This window comes from Myodes glareolus, chromosome 5, assembly GCF_982192425.1.
Source record: "Myodes glareolus chromosome 5, mMyoGla1.1, whole genome shotgun sequence".
NCBI lineage: Eukaryota > Metazoa > Chordata > Mammalia > Rodentia > Cricetidae > Myodes > Myodes glareolus.
In genome coordinates, this window is record NC_142030.1 from 69,615,674 (window position 1) to 69,638,925 (window position 23,252).

The window sequence follows — 23,252 nt, forward strand, 5'->3', positions numbered from 1 at the left end:
GTGAAGCAACGAGACAACTTTGGTTTTATCTTTGTCATCCTCTCTGAGACCTAAATGATGATTAGAGTTTTGCCTTTTCTTTTGGCATTTTTATATTCTTGGTCTGGATGTATAATCTTACGAAAACCCTCAGAAAACAACCCAGGACCACTGGTAGTTAAAATTTATGGCTAGGAGTAAGCCAGCAATCTCTCATTTCTGATTGGGTAGGCAAGCAGGTAGGTAGGTGGGAAACATGCCACTCACTACCTTTGGTTAACTGTTAGGCTTTTCTCATGCTCAGGAGGATTATCAGAAATCTCATTGTTCAGGGGTTCTCCCCCAGGGGTGGCTTTGCTTCCCAGTAGACATTTAACAATATCTGGAGACATTTTGCCACAGCTGGTGGAAAGGGGGCTGCTACTGGTAACTGCTGGCTAGAGGTTAGGGATGCTGCTAAATGCCCTCGAGGGCAGAGGTCAGCTGTTCGCTGCCAAGAGTGGTCGGTGCCCAGATGTCAGCACAACCTTTTCTGTGTGACTTATTTTGACTCTTAAGCTTTGTTTTGGTGGGGAAGGAAAGGAAGCAGTTTATGCCGTGACTTTTCCTTTTTCATCAAAAGGTGTATTTTAGCACCACCCACCAAGTTTCCTTTGAAATTTAACTTGGAAACTACATTTTCTGTTCCATAAATGGTTTCCCGTTTTTGCTAAAGCCAGAGGCACTTGCTCCCTCCTGTAAATGGCATAGACTTTTCTTACTGGAAAGGGCAAATTGACCCTCCCTGCATTCCGTCCTCCCAAGAAATGTTAAACCTGCTTGGCTGCCACTTACTGTCTGTGGAACAGACACAGAAATAAGGAAAAAAACAAAGCCAAACAACAACAACAACAACAAAAACAAAAGCAAAAACAAAAAAAACAAATAACACAAAAACAAACCAGAAACAGATACCATTCTATGATGATGGGGTGTGTGTGTGTGTGTGTGTTTTATACTACCGTATTCTGTCATTTAGACTATCCATTTCACTGCTGGGACCTGAAGGAGGAAGTTCTTCCTTCCTTCCTTCCTTCTTTCCTTCCTTCCTTTCTTCTTCCTTCCTTCCTTCCTTCCTTCCTTTTCTTATTTTTTATTTATTTTAAAAAATTGTCTTTTCTCATTTTACATACGAATCCCAATTCGCAGTCCTTCCCCTCCTCCTGTTCACTCCAACTCCTTCCTCCCACCTCCACCACTCTTCAGAAAGGGTAAGGCTTCCCATGGAGAGTCAAAGTACATTGCTTTGAGGGAGGATCAAGACTCTCCCCACTATATCTAGGCTGAAGAAGGTATCCTTTCAGAGAATGGGTTCCAAAAAGCCAGTGCAAGCAGTAGCCATAAATCCTGATCTTAACTGCCCTAGCCATATGTAACATGAGGGCCGGCTTGTTGGGGTTTCTGTCCCGCCCAGTATCCCACAGCTGGCAACTCCCAAGGAAAATCACACACAAGACTCCATAAGATTATAAACTGATTGGCCCATTAGGTCAGGCTTCTTATTAGTCCTTGTAACTTATATTAATTCATTATCATTATCTATGTTAGCCATAATGGCTCAGTACCTTTTCCAGCTGGGCAGCTTACATGTTTCCTCTCCGGTGGTCTGGGCAGAACTGGCAAGGGAGCTTCCTGTTTTCCCAGAATACTCCCAGTCTCTTTGCTCCACCCCTACTTCCTGTCTGGCTTTCCCGCCTATACTGCCTGCCTGGTCAATCAGCATTTTATTAAAATATGATTGACAGAATACAGACAATTCTCCCACACCAGCCATACAACTATCACCCACATTCAGAGGGTTTAGTTTGGTCCTCTTTCACTGCCAGGCTGGAGTTGGTGGGCTCCCTTAGCTCAAGTAAGTTGTTTCAGTGGGTGTCCCCAGCATGGTCTTGGGGGTGGGAGGGATGTTTCTTCCTATAATGCTGTGTCTCCAGTCCTTGGAACATAGCAGCAAAGCCTTTCAATGCAAATTATTTTTCTGGTTGGGAGAAACATCAAGAAGGTTCATGGTTCTGTTGAATTAACCATACACATTTGTCCATCCGACCTATTCAGAACAGTGGTATCCTTAGAGATAATGTGTGAGTGCATGGTGGTGGGGAGACAGTTGGGGCTACTGTGGGTAAGTGCCGCTAGAGCAGTGCCTAGGGGTCCCCAAAACATGAGGGGTCTCACAGCATGAGGAAGGTTGACAACCACTGCACGAGAGAGTCAAGAAATTAACCTGATTACAACCAGCATTAAGCACAAGAAAATAAGTATTGAAGAGAAAAATGCAAGTCGGCCACATAGTAAATATTATTTTATGTGCTATGTGCATATGTAAATATTCATTCTGCCTCTGTTATAAAATATGATTCTTACTTAGTTGTGATCAAAATAGTCTAAAAAAGCACTGATGTATGTATATGCTTTTAGTTTGTTGTATGACATAGATCAGTTGAAGTCGTGAAGACTGTCTTTTTCCCTTGTATAGATAAGTGACCTAAGTTCTATCATTTTGCTTTTCTCAAGCCAATTACTGTCTATGACAATACATAGTTTGTTAAGCTCAATCTAGGTCTACCCACAATGACTATGGAACCCAGGGCAATATACATGACCACAGGATAGTCCTCCTACCAGAGAAGAATAAATTGAAGACCAAGTCCAAGGCTAACATCTGTCTCTAGCAACTGAGTCTGGGGTTGAAGGGAAGCGAGGTACTTTCAAGCAGGAAGACTCTTTTGAGCACAAAGTGGCTTTGTGACTAGCTGGTGGACCACTGCCGTATTTAAGACTATTAGACGATGTTCTTGGAACACTGGCAGATCCATCCAAACCAACACCCCCCCACAAGGTCTTCCTGGTGGGTGACATTTCCCCGTTCTGCAGAACTGTCCACCCTTCTCCACTCTCCCTGCCTCACCAGGACTTAGCCACACCACTGTGGTTTTAATGCCATAAACATGCTGATCTCCTGTTTTCCTTGCCCCTTCTATGCCTGCCTCTTCCTACACCAGAGGACATCTTCCCGCCTCTTACTCAAGGGTTACCTTTGACCTTTCTACTCACAATTCTGTATCTTGCAGTAAATGTCATGAGGACAGCTACCATGTCCATTTTGGCTCCCATAGGAATGCCAGTGTGTGTGCTCAGTAGGCCTCAGGTAACTACTGCATGGGTCTTGGTTTTAGGGGTGGAGCTAACCTCAGCAACATCAAGGGATTACATCATAACCAGTGAAGAGGAAGAGGCTGCTTACAGGGACTGGGAATTAGGCAGTCCAAGGGCTTTCTCATTCTCAGCTTCTTTGACTTCCCACTAATAGATTTTGGTCAACTTGATAATTTATTTTCTTTTGAATAGTCTCTATGTGAACAACTTAATGAATGAAGCCTTCTTTCTTTATTCTTTATTTAAGATAGTAAAATGAAATAAATTCTCTAGAAATTGATTCCCAAATCAAATTACACTTCCCATAATGCATTTAAAGGAAATGGAGAGAATAATGTTGCATATAATTCAATGGATTTTTGATGAATCATAATGATTTACATGTGTGGTTAAAGTGCCCTTAGTTTGGCTCTTTGGTTATTGCCACAGGCGCATAGGCACATCCCCCATGCCTGAGTGTAGCCATTCTGCTCCAGGTTGGGTTTTTCTTGGGTCCCACTATTCCTATTGCTAGAGAAGGGGCCTATATATAGATGGAAGCAGAAATACAGCTCCTGCCATCAAGAAGTTGGCTCTGAATTGAGTTACAAGGACCCAGTTACTTATCCTTCATTAGACTTTTTTAAAATGCATGAACCATGCATGCCTGGATGTTCAATGTAACTATCATTGTTTTGTTTAAGATCTGGGAACCGAGTAGCTGAGTGTCCAGTGCTGCACAGCTATCTGGATACTGAGCATAGGTGTGAGCTGCAGAGGGTAGTGCCACTTGGACAGGCTGTGACTCAGAGCCAGGAAGGGCCCGAGAGGCCTGTCTTTATGATCATCTCATTTTATAGACATGGAAACTGATAACAGTCTTTCTCTTCCTTATCTATGATACCATTTTCTCAGATGCTTTGCATGAATCAGGCTGAAGTAGACAGTGGCTTTTAAAATGATTATTTATTGCCTTATTTATATGGCTCTTATCTCCCTCTGAGGAGTCGACTTTGTATGCATTCCTGCAGGTGCTTTGCTCACCGTGGAAATGGTAAAAGATAGTCCTAGTGCAGCTCAGTTGTGTTCACTGGGACATGCTGCTTAAGGAGCGAATCCATTTCTTCACCGTCTCCAGCTTCTGGGGCTATCCTCCTGTTCTTTGTGACCTTCCTCCGTCTTCAGAACTAGCGGTGTGGGCAGCACCTTGCTTCTGTCCTTCTATTGTCATCTTGTCCCTGAACAAGTCTTCCTCTGTCCCCTTCTTAAATGTACCTTTGCATTTATAAACAGTCGTGGAGTCCAGAAGTCTTTCCATGTTAAGATCTTTAACCTGAGGAAAGCTCTTTCTGTCACAGCAGATGACATTCGTAGTTTCCTTGGAATAGGATTTGGCCATCCCCAACACACTAAGATACCTGTTTTCCGAATTTCTCAAGGCTAGACTTCTGAGAGTCCTTCAGTTCTGCAACCTCCTGATATGTTCTCAAAATATGTTGAGAGTTTGGTGGGGAATAGGATAGTCTAAAATGTTTTCTGTCTTTGACGACAGCTAAAATTTATTTCTATTACTTATGACCAAGAATCAATGTGGTAAATCTGTGCTATGTAAAGAGATTCACAAACATTAGCTTTTAAAATCCTTAACCTTCCTAACAAGGCTTTGCCCCCATTTGACAGGTAAGAACATTGTGTCTCAGAGTGGCAGTTATATAAGTTTGAAGGACTGTGGTGGAGTCGAAACAAAGAAACTAGTATAATAGAAGAGTATGCACTCCGTCCTTTCCCAAGGCACAAGTGGAATGTTAACTTGGATATGAGGTCTGAAACATTTTGTTTTGGTAGGGAAGGCAAGGCAAAGAAGAAGGTAGGTAGTCCAAGCATGAGGGAGGCTGGAGAGAGAGAGAGGTGATTGCTGTCGAGGCATAAACTTCAAGGGAAAGGCATGGTAGAAGTCAGTGTCTTCTTGGAGATACAGTGCCATGAGAAAGGAGGTGCTTTCTCGAGCTTTGTGGTGAGCCAAGGGCTAATGTTAAAGACCCCTGACTTCAGTCTGTTCTCCAAAGAAAACTTGCAGATTTGCTGAGGATTAAATAATAGCTAATAGTAGAGCTCTTTATACAGTAATTTTTAGCTCCCAATTGTGTCATGATCAGTTGGACTCATTACTTTTGGGTACTGAGTGAGGCTGTAGTGTATGTGTGTGTGTGTGTGTGTGTGTGTGTGTGTGTGTGTGTGTGTGTGTGTACACCTACATACATACATGGTGGTACACGAAGCTCATTTCATGGTGAACATTAAGTGGAAAGAAAAGAGAGCCAGGTTCTACAGTTCCCTTTTGAAGGCGCACCACCATCAGTGATCTCAGATCTCCCATGGCTGTCTCTTCCAGTATTTTTTTCTTGTCTTTTTAAAATTGTTTTTATTGCACTATGCATTTTCCCACTCCCTTCCTTCCTCCCCTCCCCTCTTCTACTCTTTCCTGTGATCCCCACACTCCCAATTTACTCAGAAGATCTTGTCCTTTTTTTCCTTCCTATTTAGATCCGTGCATGTCTCTCTTAGGCTCCTCTTTGTTGTCTAGGTTTTCTGGGGTTGTGGATTGTAGGTTGGTTTTTCTTTGCTTTATCTACAAAAGCCACTTATGAGTGAGTACATATGATATATGTCTTTCTGGGTCTGGGTTACCTCAGTCAATATGTTTTTTTTCCTAGATCCATCCATTTGCCTGCAAATTTCAAGATGTCATTATTTTTTTTTTTACCATTGAGTAATACCTCATTGTGTAAATGTGTCACATTTTCTTTATCTATTCTTCGGTTGAGGGGCATCTAGGTTGTTTCCAGGTTCTGGTTATTACAAATAATGCTGCTGTGAACATAGCTGAGCATGTTAGGGGCCAAGTCTTTTAGCTCACAGGCCTTGAAGGAATTGCAGTTCAAACTACAGCACCACCTAAGTGTACTGTCTAGACTTAGCAAATAGAAATGCAGGCTACTCAGTTGTATCAGCTACTGTTATCCTTACTGGGACCCAGTACCTAACAAGAAATAACTTATGGGAGAAGGTTTATTTTGCTTTACAGTTCAAGAAAGGACATAGGTCACCATGGCGGGGAAGGCATGGTGGCAGAAACGTGAGACAGATGATCACATTGCATCTGTTATCAGGAAAGACGCAGTGGAGAGTAAGTAGAGTCAGATTGTAAGACCTCAACTTCCTCTGATGATGCTTCCCCTCCTTAAATTTCTGCACCCTCCCCAAACAGTACCACCACCTGGGGACCATGTGTTCAAACACGTGAGTCCGTAGGGGCCATTTCACATTCACACCACAGCACTGTCTAATTTGAAAGCCAGATTATGGATAAAGAATGGCTATCCCACCCATGATTGAAAAAGTGCACTAAACTTAGTTATACAAGAAGGTATTTCTGTTCTTTATGAGGAACTCAATTTTTTTCTGAGCAACCTACATTTTATCTGACAATTCTAAACAGAAGCCCACTGCTACAGGGTGTTTTCAGGCAGAAAGTGAATATTAGATGCCTGTAAAAAAAAAAAAAAGACTACTGAAGATCTGTGGGTGACTGACGTGGGAGAGATGGTTAAGTTCTAACTGTTGAGGGCATCGCTTCCGTCCTTTCTCCCTCTCTGTCTCTGCAGTGGCCATGACCAGAAAAACTTCTGTCATATCCCCAGGATCAGGTCAGCCTCCTCTCGCCACCTTCTTAGCTGCTGACAACAGAAGGCAAAGGCATTAGAGGAGAGTCTGAGCTGGGACGGCCAGCCTGCGGCAGTTACTAAACGGGACTGTATGTGCTACATGCTGTGTACGTTCCTGCCCGTCTGCCCTCTGCTATGGGGGAATAGTAGGAATTAAGTACAACTCCATGCGTAACTTTTCATCAGTTCTATGCCCATGAGTGAAAAAGAAATGGAAAACAGAGCCTCTTCTCTTGACGCGTACGGACAGATAGCTCCTGGTACAGCAGAGAGCTTAGGCTTTTATTAACTCAGAATTGAACTTATCCCTGGTGGCCTTCCTCTGTTTTTGTGTTGTGTGTGTGTCTCCAAGTTTGTGTGTGTGAATATTGCAGTGGATACTACCTGCTGTTAGAGCCATCTTATAGTCACGGAGACAGGTGCATAGATGACTCCGAAGGTCGTGAAAGGGACCAGTGGCGACTCACTTGGGGTTTGTGGCCTTAGATGGAAGGAATCAAATTCATTTTTAAGTGTGCAGAGATAGGACACTGTGACACTGGTATTTTGGGCAGCACAATGGAACAGTGTTGCTGAGTAGTTCTGGGCAAACATCACACAGCCCGTGGCACAATGGGTGAAGGGCTGACTTAAATATCACAGGGGAACTGACTTTTTTTTTAACCCTTTTTTTTTCCTGAGCCATGTTTGCTCACAGAAATGAAACATAGACTACAGTCTTGTTTGGTGATTTTTAATAATTTAATGATTTAACATTTGAAAATGCTAACATAGAGCAAACGTTCTGTATTTGCTACCCCAATGTCTCCTAAACATCTCTGCTAAGAATCCTCATGGTGTGTTGTAATTATGTCTTCTAAGTGGCTGCTTCCATGGGACTATGTGTCAGGGGCCATTTCCTACCTCCCTTTCCCCCTGTCTTCCTGCATTAGACACGGTAGAGGTTTGCTGAGTTCTCTATACTTGCCGAGGTGGGGGTGGCTTCTAGTCTTTCATTTTCATCTCATCCTCCTTCCTTCTATCCTTCCTACCGAGGACGTCCTGTGATATGGAGTTCCTTTTGGGCACCAAGTCTTAGGACTATGTTATAAGAGCCTCATCAGACTCTCGATGTTGGATGATGTGCTCCCAGATGCTCTAGCTGCTCAGACATGTCTGAGTACCGTCCCAGCTTTGCTAGTCTCATCTTCTCACCAGTAAGTTCTAGGATACCCGTGGTCCCTACCAGCTATTGATTTCTACAAATGAGTTAATTTTTTTTACCAGTGAAGATTAGGTTCAAATCATCAAGCTGCTATTAAGTAAGTTTTTATTGTAAGCTATGAGGATAGGTTTGAGGGTACAGGTATCTCTGAAGTTGACTCTGTCAGGAGCACAGGTGTGTCTACTAGGTACCCCAGGCCTGGAGAGGGATGGATGAGAATGTCCCACTCCTTTAAGAGGTAGTGATGCACTGATAGAGATGGGAACACAGAGTAGGACCCTTTTCTCTCAGAGAACTTTACACTCCTGAATCTCATTGCTTCTAACAGGTGGCTAAGTTATAGGGTAGCCAAGTTATAGCTCCTGCCCTCAAGGGCTTTCTGAATAATAGAAATTAAGAAGCAGCCAATGGCTATGTGTATTTTAAAAGCTCTGTTACTAATATTCCTGCACTGGAAGAAAAAAATTTCTAAGCAACAAAATAGCTTAAAAACATGGGCTGGGTGAGGTCCTGCTTGTCTGTTTGCAGTGTGGGATGAATTCAGTCAGGAGCACCCTGGATGGTGGGAGAGTAAACAGACACATCTTAGGGACGGCTATGTGATCCCCCTGGGATAAATAACAACACATGCTTTCCTCTGTCTTTCATGCGAGCTTTTCTCATATGCCCTTTCCCACGTGAGCTTGCCTGCACGCTTCCCTGACACTTGCGTCTCCGTTGGCTTTTATTTCTTATTTTCCTCCTTGTCTGCGTCTCCACGTTTTTTACGACTTCTCTGGGGAGTCCCACTCTGCTGTCTTCCTACCACGTTTTCCGCTGTGTGTTTGTGCCCTCTTGTACCACTGACTCTGCCTCCACCTCCATGTTCTAAAGCCTACCTGTCACTCCCAGGCCTGGGGAGGAAAATTTCACTTCCAGCAGTTCTTTGTGCGATGTGAAAGAACATCGGAGTGTCTGGGTATCCTAGGAAACCGAACTCTGGTTTCCGAGCCGAGTGGATTCCTCACACTGTGTTTGTGAGACACAGGGAAGGGAGAGGCTCGCACCTGGGCAGCGGAGAGGCTCAGTGTTGGGTCCAGCCTTTGTTCATGGGGGTGCAGAACAATGGCCCTGTTTTCCTTCAGTCTCTATCCCGTTACCTAGCCTTGAAGTTTCTTTCTTTTTCTTTTTTTCCCCCTTTTGTCTATTTCTGTCATATTTTTCAGTTCCATTTTCTATATTTCTTTGTTCTTTTTCCTCTTTCGAAGTTATGCCGTCCCCTCCCCAGCGTCCTTCTTTGACTTTGTAAGCGAGAATCACGAGCAGTGTCTGGGATTCTGCTCATTCCTGGCTTTTCTTTTCAGAGGACGATGTGGGGGTTGGGGTCAGGAAAAATGGAACCCACTGAGAAAGCTTGCCTGTGATGGGTTCTTCATGAGAGTAGGAGTGCTTTGCTTTTTCTTTTGAGATTATGTGAGCACAGATTACATAATATTTTTCGCTTTTGCATGTGTTTTGTACGTATGTGTGTTCATGCATGTGGGTAGGTGCCAACACAAGCTTTTATGTTGCTTGTGTGTGGAAGTCAGAGGACAGCTCCCATATATTGGTGCTAAGGCATGTTCTACTCTGAGACAGGCTGGTGGACCTGGGATTTTAGGAACCCACCTACTTTCTGCCTTCCATCTGGCAATCACTGGCCTTGCAGGTGTGCCTTACCATGCCTGGCTTTTTAACGTACGCTCGGAGGACTGGAGCTCAGGTTTTTATATTTGCAACCTAAGTGTTTTAGAAACTGAGCCATCTCCCCGAGTCCAAAGTATAAAAGCTGAACATTATCTCCACCACTCATCCCAGTCGCCTAAATCCAGTGTGGGCTCTCTTCCTGTGCTAATGTGAACTGTGCAGATGCTTGCCTCCTGCTAAGGTCTGGAGTGTTCCACCACACAGAGGAGAGCCTGTGGGGTTGGTAGTCAGCCCTGTGTTCACAGCCATCTCTGTGTCTGTCGTCCTGGATTGGCATTCTCAGTACCTGTTGATCCGGCATCTGCTTCCGTTAGCCGTAAGGCCTTTCATACGGCTCTCTTTGCCTACATTTGAAATCTTGCAGAGAGCCTCCACAACGAATAGTTAAATCAGCCATTCTTGCTACTCTGCGGTTTTCCAAATGAGTCATTTCCCAGGGCTTCCGAATAGAGGGGCTAATCTTGGAGAAGTTGTGAGGGGTAAAAGTTAATAGCCCACAAAACAAAGAATAAGCTGGCAAATTTAAGTCAATATTATTGATCTTATGTCAGAAACAATGTCAGTTTTGCACTTTATAGTTTCCAGTACACTTTAAAAAACAAAACATAGTTTCTCACTGTGTAGCCTAGTCTGGTCTTGAACTTGTAGTTCTCTTGGCTCAGTTTTATACGTGTAGTCATTACAGGCACACATCACCATGCTTGGCCCAGAACACTTTGCATCTTCAACATGGTGTAATTTTTGTGTCTAAAACTAGGTCATTGTACTCCTCTATTTTATAGATGAAAAAAAAAAAAGACACCTGGAAGTTGAGTGACTTGTATCACGTGGCTAGTTCTCTGGGCCAAGACAAAAACCTAATCCCACTAATGCTTAGTCGTCAGCTGTACCACTCACAAATATACGTGCGCCCTTGTCCCCACAAGGTACCAGCATTGTCACTGGGTTATAGACAATGAATTGCCTCATTGATACTTTCTCTACACAATCTAATAGTATTTGTGTGGATTTGTATATGTGTGTATGTGTATGCCTCTGGGTATGACTGTAGAAGGTGGGGAAATGAAAGCAAAGAAACCCAGTCAAGGTCAAAGAATGGTTTGGGGGCAATTATAAAATCTATTAATAATGCATAATGACATAGGTATATAGCTCCCAGTCATTAAAGTCAGTATAATTTATTTATTTGGTAACAATTCTGAGTGTCAAGGAGGAGAAGAGTAAGTTCCTTCTTCCCTGAAGTTAATCCAGGCAAATTCCCTAAAGAGGACAGGAGATGGGAACAGGGAACTTTGAAATAAAAAAAACAAAGGTCTGATAAGAAGGAAAAAGGGAAGGAATTTTGCAAGGGACAGAGGAAAGTGAGGGACCAGGTTTGGCTCAGGTGTGGGTCTTAGGTTGGAGACGGTGCATTCTGCTCATGGTTTGGGATGAGGACGCCAGTATGATGGTAATGTCTCTGCACAGTGAAATCCAGATGGCTATATTTAATTCTACTCGACACCACTGGTGATTCAGCCCGGCTCAGGTGCGCCCACATGCAGCTGGCACTAGCTTTGTGTACTTTCCAGGCAGAGCCTGCTCAGCCCAGCCTCCCCATGAAGCAGGAGGGGCCAGACAGGCTGTGGTAACCTTGACTCTTTTGTGTCTCTGCCCACAGCATCCTGGCCACTGCGGGAACCCACTTCAACACCCATGTGGACTTGCGGACCCTCCGTGCTGTGCGTGTCCTGAGGCCCTTAAAGCTCGTGTCAGGAATACCTAGTGAGCACCTTCTTTCTTCTTTCTCATTGTCTAGTATCCTCAGCTGGATCCAGGGTATCTGTCAATGTAAGATAGACAAGAGTCTTCCTGGAAGGAAGCCCTGGACATGCAACAATTGTGCAAAGCATTGTACTTATAAACTTAACATTTCCTCATATTTAAATAATAATGGAAGATTTTTTTTAAAAAAGAAAGTGATGTGGGACAATTTTGTGTTCTGTCAATTATGTTTTAAGTAAATGAAGGCCGTTTCTCATTGTATCACTCTGAAATAAATGTTAATTTGATGTATTTTCCCTATGCATTTTAGTATAATTGTAATCATTATATGTGTGTAGCTTTATCTGCAGAAATAAGTGTGTTACTTTCCCAAGGTTAAAAAGTCTTATACATGTTGTCAAAGGCTATCTGTTTGCTGATTAGTGTTGTACTTCTCCACTTGGCAGAGCTGGGTCTGAGAAAGAGTAATGGAAAGGTTCAACTTTATCCCTATTTTGTAGGATTTGTACCCTAGCAGGGGTTGCCCTAATGTTCTTGGAGCAAGAAACATGGACTAATGAATTTAATCTGTGAAGGGGGGTCTACCAGTTAGCATGGAGGAAACACAAAGGGTAATATGTTGGCAGGCATGAGGAGGAAGGAAAGGGAAGGGGGACAGGAGGTGACAATCTTCAGTTTGACTTGTCTTGGTTATCTCTTTATGAATGGCTGCTGTCATCTCAGGATTGATGGTTCCTTTTCCATGGAAGACTTGCCCTCCTCGGAGAGGGTAAACAAATCTACCTTGTCAGAGGGCCATGAATGAGGGCTCTGCTTCATTCCCTTTCCTCTCCATAGGCCTGCAGATTGTGTTGAAGTCCATCATGAAGGCCATGGTGCCTCTGCTGCAGATTGGCCTTCTGCTCTTCTTTGCCATCCTCATGTTCGCCATCATTGGCTTGGAGTTCTACAGTGGCAAGTTACATCGAGCGTGCTTCATGAACAATTCAGGTAAGGGCATTGTTTTCTGTCTTCTGTTTTCTCACTTCCCCTGTTCGGTCATGAGCGTAATTTCAAGGCATTTGGAGCCGCGCTGAAAAAGTATACTCTGTTCCAACCCTAGAATTACAATCAGAAACTTCCTAGACTCTGTGGCCCTTTGAAGTACAATCAGCCTAAAGATCCGCGTGACAGTTACATTGCAAAACACATAGCCTCCTTGTCTGTAGTTGAAAGGTTTCTAATAGGTGGTCTCAGCTTTCCATATTCATGGCAGAGGGCTTTTAGAATACATACCAAAGCCATTAGTCTGGATAAATGCTCTGGAGAACAGAATCTTTGATCCACAGACCAATGGGACCCCAGAAACCAGAATCAGATGGGGGTCCCAGTGGATCAGCAAAGAGAGCTTTCTTCTGTGCTCCAGCTCACTTTGGTCTCCCCTCTCTGTGAAAGAACTGAGGGAGCTCTGAGGTTGGCTTGTCAGTTGTGCCTTGGCAATTGTGGGATGCATATAACCCCATTTCCCATATACTTATGCCTTATTTGTTCTTCACAAGCCAAATAATATACTCTAGGAAGAAAATCAGGGAGGGAGTTGGGGCAATGAAGGATAAGTTAAAGAATCCTAAATAGGTATCATGTTTTTATGAAAATAATCTCCAAATGATTTTTTTTTACCTTTAGTTTAAAACCAAAAGTGTACACCTGAAAAGCAGAATAAAGTTAGCAAAATAAAGCAGCCATTGGTTTTATAACTGTCCCGGAGAAACCTAGGGAGAACCAAGGTCCATCCTGATTCCTTGGGTTGGAACATCAGAGAGAGTTTGCCGTTACCTCAGGCTCTTCTGTGTGAAGCAGCCCTGTGAATTTCTGTGGTGGTGCAGCCCAAAGAAGAGCTTGGTTGGGATCTGAAGAAGATAGAGGCCCTGTTGTTCTCCAGAAGCATTTGAATTGCACAAGGGTGTGAACTGAGAGGTGCTGAGTGGCCAGGCTGGGAAAGGACTTGAGGCATGATGGACCAGCTTCTGTCTGTGGCAGGAGAATTGCCTTCTTGTGTCTTCCTAGGATCATTTCCAGTTCATGCTGAGCACCATATGGTTTGTCTCCTACTCTCCAAATATATCCACAGGTATTCTAGAGGGATTTGATCCTCCCCACCCGTGTGGTGTGCAGGGCTGCCCAGCTGGTTACGAATGCAAGGACTGGATCGGCCCCAATGACGGGATCACCCAGTTTGACAACATCCTTTTTGCTGTGCTGACTGTCTTCCAATGCATCACGATGGAAGGGTGGACCACTGTGCTGTACAATGTGAGTGAGCTGGTGGATGGGAGGGGAGGGGTGTGGGATACGGTGGAACCCTGGTGCTATTTTGGTTCCTCTGGAACAGGAAAAGTTGGGGTTATCTGTATTCAACTTGGGAACTTAGCAGAGCCTAACGGGTTGTGCCCCTCTTTTTTTTTTCTGAGTGGAAGTATGTGTCTTATTGCAGTTGGTAGACTGCGTCCTGTCATTCTGTCACCGGGTGAATGAACAAGTCAAATCAGATTACCTTGTTGTGGAGAGTTTTGGATCCGCATGGTGTAGTGGAGCATAGTGAGGTGTTCTAATAGGTGCAAGGCTCTCAGTTACTGTCCCCAAAGGGCTCACCATCAGTTTGAAAAGCTGTTATAGTGGTTTTCAACCCCAACGGCCCATTAGAGTCAGCTGGGAGCTTTAAATATTATACTGCCTGGGCTTCACTCCAGGCCAATTAAGTAGGAATGTCTAGGGGTAGAGGCCTGTCATTGACGTTTTTTAAAGCTTCCTAGCCGATTTTAATATGCAGCCACTGTCAAGAACTACTGCATTACATGCCAGAGAAAGCATGGTGACTGTGAGCCTCATTAGAAAGCTCCCTGAAAATCCGCGTACTTAGGACCCTGCCCTGGAGATGCTGACTTTGGGTAGCTGTGTATCATTGGTGAGCTGTGCTTTTGATGGGGTCCTCGGTGATTCACATGGTCAGACACATTGGGAGGTCCTGAGTTGGTGTAGGAGACACAACTGTTCAGCTGCCTGGGAGGAATGCTGGGAACTCCAGCAAGGAGATAGAAGCTAGACAAAGTAACCACGCTGTCTCTTCTGCCTTGCAGAGTCTGGTTTTAATAAGTCACCCAAGGCATGGGGCAGAGCCCAAGTTCAATAGTGAGCTTGGGGGAGAGGTATATTTTTTGATGTTCATGGGATATAAGTGGGCAGAGGGGGGCAAAGCAATATGGGAAGGCACTTATGAAGGATGGTGTCCTCTGTCTGTGTCCTTGCCTTCAGCTATTGTCGGATAAGTCAGACACATTTGGAGTGATGATCCAGCGCATGTGTACACCCTTCACTTGCCTTTATCACAAGGGTCCCCCTAGTCCCTTCTGTTCTTCTCTTAATCTTCTTAATCTGATCCTACATGTACAAAACGAATTAGGTGACCAGAGTGTGACTTATATGGAAAGCAGTCATTGGGAGGGTAAGGGACAGGAACAAAGATGGTACGAGGCCTGTACATGTAGGTACTTAAGAACTGAGTGACCATTGTAGTCAGACCCCTTGATGCTTAGGTTCCAATCTATGGATGCTAAATTTACATCCAGCTAAGGCTGTAAAATTTTCTACAACACGTTAGGTTATTTAGGTCTAGGATCGCAGCACCCAGACTGAACAGCTATAGACAATTTTGTCTTTGTCATTATCTCCTGAACTTTACAGTACAGATATTTCCATATCATTTGCATTTGTATTAGACATTTTAAGTAACAGATAAATTATTTAAAGCCGTGGGAAGTTGGATACAGCTACATGCAAATATGTGCCATATATGGGACTTGAGAAACCTCACATTTTGGTATCCATGGGAGGTCCGTACACCTATGTCCCACAGACACCAAGAAATGACTGAACTAATTTGGATCTCTTCCCATACAGGATGAGCAAGATACAACTGAGAAATTTAGCACGAAAGAGTTACAGGCTGTTGAGCTAAAGTTGCAGACGGTAGGGTAGAGGTCTCCAGAACCAGGAGTTAGATGCTCAGCAAGCTCTAAAGGGCACTGTGACCCAGAAACCCCCAAATAATGCTCTGGGATTCTTATTAGCTGTGGGAGGCTGCAGGGTGCAGGAGACAAGCATGGTGAAGATAGTCACTTCTCATTTGAGATGTGAAGATTGTCTTGAGGCAATGCCACTAAGATTAGCCAGGAACCTCAAGAAATTTATAGCACCGGCCTTGTAGTGGCTGGTGTCACTTGTGGGGCTTTGAAAGTGATGAACTTCAATTAGACGTGTAGACTCACCTAAGTGATGTGATAAATGCATGGAAAGCCCCAAAGGAGAGGTGTTGCATTTGAGGATAGAGGTGTCATCTGCCATGCCTCTGGTCAAGGATCAGGTGGTACCGAGACGGGCAGGAGGGAAGCAGATGAGCCTCTCATCGCTCTTGCATTAATTCATTTGCTCATTCATTATTTATTTCTGCACTCATCGACCGAGAAGATACTCTGTATCCAAGCACTGTGCTAAAACACTAGAAAGATGGCTGTCGGGGCGGGGGAGGGGCATGGTCCCTGCCGTCATTATTCTTTCTTCCAATTCCCATCTCTCCAGTTATCGGTCAGTTGTAGTGACAGAGGATACACAAAGCAACAGTGCTCTTGCTCTCCCCTGTCGTTTTGATCCATAAAAGAATCAGGGAGGAAACAGGGTCAACTACAGATCCCATGAAGCCTTTCATCACAGCGGTTCCCAGGGCCGCCGACTCACACCCTCTCTGAAGTCCAAAACCTGTTAGTCATGGACCTGAAGCCTCCTGCTAGCCTTGTTGGTTGACTCTAGGCATGGGGGAACCGGTGGGACAATAGGGTTGGTTCCTCCAAAATAATCTGGCTACACGCAAGCGGAAAGGACTCTGTGTACTCCAAAAAACATCACTTCCCCAAGCACTGGAGCTAGGAGCAGGGCACGGAGCCAGGCATCGCTGGCAGAAGTGATAGTCAGACTGGGGTGGATAGCTGCACCTTGACTCAGGAGACGTTAGATGAACATGGCACCCAGTCTTCCGTGAGTGGAACAAAGACAAAGTCTGGATTATCTGAAACAACCATCAAAACTGACCTCATTTGGGCAAGGACCTGGGGTGTGAAGCAAGGCTGAAGCAGAGCTATGAAGAGGAGATAGGGCACCCCTTGCTGACTTAGTCCTCCTGTGCTGAAACTGAACCATTCATCTTCGAAAGACAAGGGGTTTGGGATAAGATAAGAGCGGAAATGATGTAGACAAATACATCTGCCAGTCCTTTCCACGTGTTTGTTCTCCCCGACAGCCCTCTTGTCAGGGCCACGTGGAGACAAGCACCTAGAAATGGCAGAAAAGGTTCATGCTTGAGAATTGTTCTTTTGTTTGTTTGTTTGTTTTTTTATCTTGGAAAACCAGTGAGGTTATTTGGGCTTCTTCTTGCAGGCGTGTGAGTGAGGAGTTACTTATAAGAGCATGGGTGACTCAAGGCAGCTATGCCACTGAGGAATCTGTCCCAGCAGGGGTGACAATTCATGGAAACTGTATACCTCAAACTTTCTGACTGACTTGTAGACAGTGTGGTGGGATGGACAGTGTCCTTCCTCTTCCTAGCGGTTGTTAATTATACGAGTATATAACTTCAGAGAGGGAGCTTGGAGATCTTCTAAGTTTTGTTTATTTTGTGAGTGTTTAGATCCTCTTCCTCCTTCAAGAATTTTTTTCATGTAATTTAAACTTAGACATTGTGATGACAAAATGTGTGTGCACCATGGAACTATGAACAACTAATCAACTTAATATCATAAATGCTACTTGATATTTTACACAGGAATCACTACCTCCACTAAATACAGACATTAAGATATTGGTTTCCTTCTGTATTAGTCAGGGTTCTCTGGAGGAACAGTGTAACACGAATAATAAAAACCTAGAGATAGATGTTGGGGTTCAAGCTGAAGATCAGAAAAGCAAAGCAGTCAACCACTAGAGACTTTTACCTCTACCAAATCCTCAGCTGAAAAGGGTAAGATCTTGTCTCCTTGGAAGCTCAGACTGAACACTCCAGTGAATTCCTGTCCCTTCCCCTTTATATTCCTCTCTCCGCCTAGCCATATTGCTCCTTCTTTACCTACCAAGTGCTGGGATTAATGGTGTGTGACTCCCAGACACTGAGATTAAAGGTGTGAGCTACCACCACCTGGATCAATTTTGTGTAGCCCAGAGTAGCTTTGAACTCACAGAGATCCATCTGCCTCTGTCTCCCGAGACCCGGGACTAAGGGTGTATGCCACCACTCCCTGGCCTCTAGTGACTTAGTGTTGCACTCTGACTTTCAGGCAAGCTTTATTTATTAAAATACGAATAAATAAGACTACAGAACAGAACTGATGGAGATGTAGGTGGAGGCTGCTAGTGTGGGACTATTTTGTAGCCTCCATCTACACGGAATGAATGTCTATGAAGGGGTTTTATCAGAGTGGCATACAGGCCGTGGTCAGCTAGTTCAACAATGACTGTCTACCAATGGAAAATCCAAGAATCCAGCAGTTGTTCAGTCCACAAGGTTGGCTGTCCCAACTGGTCTTCAGTAGACTCTGGAATCCCAAAGAAGTGAACTCCAATGCCAGTGAAGGAATGGACTCGCCACTTAGAGTGAGGGCAAGCAGGAAGAGGGCAAAAGCTTCCTTCTTCCATGTGCTCTATATACACTGCCACCAGAAGGTGTGGCCCAGATTAGAGGTGAATCTTCCTACATCAAAAGATCTGAATTAAAGGTGGGTCTTCTGCTTCAGATAATTTAATTAAGAAAACCCTCTCATAGGTGGTGTATCCATCTGCTTGATTTTAGTTAATTCCATGTGTAGTCAAACTGACAACCAAAAATAACCATAACAACTTCCTGTCACTTCTCATTCTGGGATGGTTCAGCTCTCCTAACTGATGCTTCCTCAGGCAAAACGCTAAGACAAGGCAACCACTATCAACCAATTCTGCTGTCCCTTCTTTCCAACTATTGCAACAAGTATGCAAGACTAATTGGCCCTAGTTACATTCAGACTAGTAAGAGAGCCATTGCAAAATGTCCTCAAGCATGAGGACATTTAACCATTTTATCTAAAATGTTAAAATCCCAGTTTCCTCTCTCTTGCTACGATAAGCATCATGACCGCATTTTGCATGTGACTTAGAAAAAGGATGCATTTAGCTTATACTTCCAAACAGGAACTCAAAGTAGAAAGCCATTTTCTGGCTTGCCTACAGACTGCCCAGGGAATGGATGGTGCTGCCCACTGTGGGTTGGGCCCTCATATAGCAATTAATTATGATATTATGATATAATCCCCCACAGATATGCCTACAGGCCAATCTGATCTGGGCAATTCTTCAGTTGAGACTCCCATCTCAGATGACTCTGGATTGTGTCATGTTGACGATTAAAACCAACTAGGAAAGATGCAAAGGTTTTTGTCCCTTTTCTTCTTTTACACGGACTCTTCATAAATGCCTCTGGTGACCTGACATCACTGTCGTTGACAGCTCTTAGCTTCATTTGTGTGTGCCTTCTCTCATTATCATGTTACGCTGTGAGGGGATTAGTCAGGGGCGTATTGTCAGGGCTACATGGAGTATACCCAGGCTTAGTTTAGTCTCTACCAAAATTGCAAGTCTCCTTGGTCAAATTCCAACTGTATTCTTGGCTTCCTTTCCTCCTGTGATAAAAGAATACAGAACAGTTCAGTTCTGCTGGATGCTTCTACCTGTTTGGACTACAGCTCCCAAAGGTCTCCTCAACTCACACGCTCTCCCTGGCACTTACTAATTGAATTGATTTTATTTATCCTAAACCTGATAGGTGTTCCTTTTCTAGCACAGCGTGTTCTTTCCCTGATCAGTACAGTTCACTCAGCAAATGTTCCTTTGGCTTGAGTCTTAACTTTTAATCCTCTTCGGCGAGGCTTGATGTGGCCGGGAGAATGGACTTTCTCCTGGTTTGGACCTGAGCTGGCATTCTTGTTTTATGCTGTCTGCTGATCTTGCCGGTCGTTTTCTTGCTTTAGGACTAATATTCTGATTGCTCAGGTTCTCGGCCCCTAGCTGCAGCTATCCAGGACTCTGCTATCAATGGCCAGGCTTTCTGTCTGTTAGTTTGCTTGTTTTGCATGCCTGTAGCTGGATTTGCGTCTGTTCTTGCTTGCTGTTGATCCAGATGTGCGTGCGGAGCTGTGCTGTTTCTCCAGCTTTGTAGTTTGCCTGTCTCTGCACAGGATGTTCCGAGCAACTGTGGTGGGAGAAGTCTTTGATTTTACTGGCTTTTTGACAAAAAGAGGCAACTTACAGTCTGGGTGCTTTTGAGAGCTGCCTTCACTCCCCAGAAATCCTCTGGCTTATGCCAGGGGCTCTCTTTTATCCTGCCTTCTAGCTGTACAGTTAGTATTTGTTGAATTTGTTAACACCTGTTCTATGTGCCTCACTGAGATTTTGCTCAGGTGTATGATATACAAGCATGTTGAGGGTGGGGAAAACACCACCATATTCCAGAGCTAATGAAAAGAATTTCTTTTCAGAGTAACCCTGCTTTTGTGATCTCTATAGAAGGCACCACAGACTGAAGGATGGGAGACTAGGGACCATGTCTAAGCTTCACTTCACTTCTCCGTCCTCTATCACCTCCTCCGCACGCTTTGATGATAGGAGGACGTCTGTCAAAGCTCATTTGACAGATGAGTGGCAGGAGCAGTGATCCTCTCACGGAGCTAGGATAATGAGGTACCCCATCTGCTTTGGGAACTGGCCCAGGATCGGGTTGCTAACATCTGGGAGCACTTGGAGACAGCATCACCCATGCTCGAGAATCGACCATCTTTCTTCACCTTTCTGTCTCCCATCTATACCTCTCTGTTCTTGTGACTGGCCCTGTCATATAGGTGATGTGTGGATTCTGTTACTCTGTATGTTCACCAGTGACTTCTTTGATTAATGGAAAGATTGTAAGTGGATCCTGGAAGTGGGTCTGCTCCCTCTTCTGTGAAGGCTGCAAGGTGGAGTGTACTTAGTGAGGGGCTACAGCTTCCTCCTCATTGCTCCCAAGGCCCTGGCAGAACATCTTAGTCCCAAGTTCTTCAAGGAGGAAAGAAGATCGAGAGAGAGATAGATTGCTTCTAAAACTCACAATAAAGGTTTTCTCTCCTCTCTTTACTCTCATATGCATTTACAGACTCATACATTAACCATTAACTTGCTATTAACTTAGAGGGTTTTTTTTGGTTTTTTTTTTTTTTTTTTTTTTTTTTTTTTTTTTTTTTTGGTTTTTCGAGACAGGGTTTCTCTGTATCTTTGAAGCCTGTCCTGGAACTAGCTCTTGTAGCTCAGGCTGACCTCGAACTCATAGAGTTCAAGTGCTGGGATTAAAGGTGTGGGTCACTACCGCCCACCCTTATTTAGTATTTATTAAGTGTCAGGACTATTGTAGATGCTGGGGTTAGAGCACAGTCCCCACATTCATGGACTTTCCATCTCAAGGAAATAAATTCAGAATAAATAGCAAACAAATGGACTATAGCAGATAGTGATGCTGTGGAAATAATTAAGCGGAGAAAGGGAAAAGGTGTCTTCACTTTGAAATGAAGCTGTGGGGGGGACCGTCCTGAGAAGATGGCATCTGAGTGAAGGCTTGAAGCTGGTAATGGAATGAGCTAAGTGGTTTTCTTTCTTGTTTTTTTATGCCCCACAGAGCTGAGACAGAATCACAAAGACCCTAGATGGGTATGTGCCCATTACATTTGCAGAACAGCACAGAGGCTGGCATGGCGGAATGCAGGCAGTGATTGCTAAAGCCAGGGGAAGAAGAAGGGTACAGAGTAGGCAGCCTGATCCCATGAACCTGGTGACCATCTTAACATCAGTGAGCTGGAATGCAAAGTGTGGGTGGTGTTGGAGGACAGAAGTAACATGGCCTGTGTTGCAGTCTAAAGACCCAGAGCCTTTGCTAAGAACAGACTCTAGAGGAGCAAGGCTGGAAGTAGGAAGACGAGTTAGGAGGTCAGTGAACTGACCCAAGGCAGCAGGGTAGGGGCTGCTATCAGCGAGGCAACACTGTAGGAGGTGAACGGTGGATTCTGGGTGTGGGTTAACGTTGCCATGGCATCCTCTGGTCGACTTGTAAGAGCGAGAGAAGGTAGAGGGTTGGAGTCATCCGTAGATAGTAGTTTGAATAGAGTAAGAGTTGAGTTTGGGCACACTGGATCTGCCACACTCATGTGGTGTGGTGGGAAGATTATGAAGTTGGAGAAATGGATTCAGCGTGGGAGCACATGCAGCACATATCACTTGGGAGGTTCTCAGGGTCTGGACGGTAGCTGAAGTTGTGGGATCATAAAGGAAGTGACTATAGAGTAGAGAATAGGGGAGATCCTGTCACTGAGTTCCAAGGGTAAGGTGTTGGGGAGGTAGAGTCACAACCAAAAGTGACTAAGAAGGAGCAGCTAGAAAGTGTGACATCCATGGCCCCATGGAAGAGGCTACTTAGAGGAGAAGGAAGACAAGAAAGTCAGCTCTTTGAAACGCATTCCCCCCATTTATCGACAGCATATGAAGGAGATGCTGCCCTGCATTGCCTTGTGGTCGATCCCTTACAGATGTATATGTTACATCTGTAGGCTCTCTTTCATTCACATTCATATTTCCTCTTTCAAAAATGCTGTGCTCATTCGAGTCAAATGCTTCCAGTGGATTAAAAAAGATTTGGGCTGAAAATGAAAATTTCTATGGCAGGGACAGTTAAGGGAGCGTGCAGAGGTCAAAGGAGGGGGCCTGGCAGATGGAGTGTTGGGAGATGGTACACATTCTCTTCCAATTCCTTCTGTTTTCTCAGTGAAGTAGGAGTTGAGGTCATCTGCTGAGGGGTTGAGGAGGAAGATGTTGGAGGTTTGAGGATAGGATGTAAATGAGCTTTCTCAAAGTGTGAGGAGTAAATGGGGTAGGAAAATGGCCTGATTTCTGTGCAGCATCCAGGACCCCCTTGGTGTCAGTGGTGATGAAGTTCATGGGAGACTAGTGAGCAGCATGGAATGCCTTCCGCAAAGACCATAGCCACTTAGTTGCAAACAGTGGTAGCTAGAGACCTGGCTTTTTCCAAAGCAATTTTGCCACATGAGTTCACTCAGCGGGAGAGGGCCGGGTGCATGCTCGTAGCTGGGCAGTGGAAACTGGGCTAAGTAAAAAGAAAAGAGGTGGGGGAGAAATTGTCGAGGGGAGAATGTGGCCCTGTATGAAGTCTGGCTCGAATATGCCAGGCAAATTCAGTCTATGAAGTAAACTGGTGCTGTTTCATTTCTTAGACGTCTCAAGGGGTTTGGGAACTGAGAGTTCTGATCTGTCACCGGGTGTCCTACCTGTCCTCACCAGAGTGAACACGCCCGTTGTATGCTGCCCGTGGACAGAGAAGCCATGATTGGCAGGCACCCTGCACACCATCTAAGCCAGCAGTTCTCAACCTGTGGGTTGTGACCCCTTTGTGGTGGAACAACATTGTCATAGGGGTTGCCTAAGACAATCAGAAAACATAGATATTATGAGTCATAATAACAGCAGAATTAAGGTTATGGAGTAGCAATGAAAATGATTTTATGGTTAGGGGTCACCATAACATGAGGAACTGC

The 23,252-nt window shown here is 44.5% G+C and overlaps 1 protein-coding gene across 5 annotated transcripts in view; it reads left to right on the forward strand.

Annotated features, from left to right (window-relative positions):
- Cacna1e (calcium voltage-gated channel subunit alpha1 E) overlaps positions 1-23,252 on the forward strand; it is a 471,717-nt gene that overhangs the window by 233,848 nt on the left and 214,617 nt on the right. For all 5 annotated transcript variants that reach the window (XM_087906403.1, XM_085688095.2, XM_085688094.2 and 2 more), the window contains 3 exons: positions 11,468-11,571; positions 12,409-12,561; positions 13,682-13,863. In XM_087906403.1, coding sequence (XP_087762529.1) covers positions 11,468-11,571; positions 12,409-12,561; positions 13,682-13,863 — 439 coding nt within the window. The remainder of the gene's footprint in view (positions 1-11,467; positions 11,572-12,408; positions 12,562-13,681; positions 13,864-23,252) is intronic.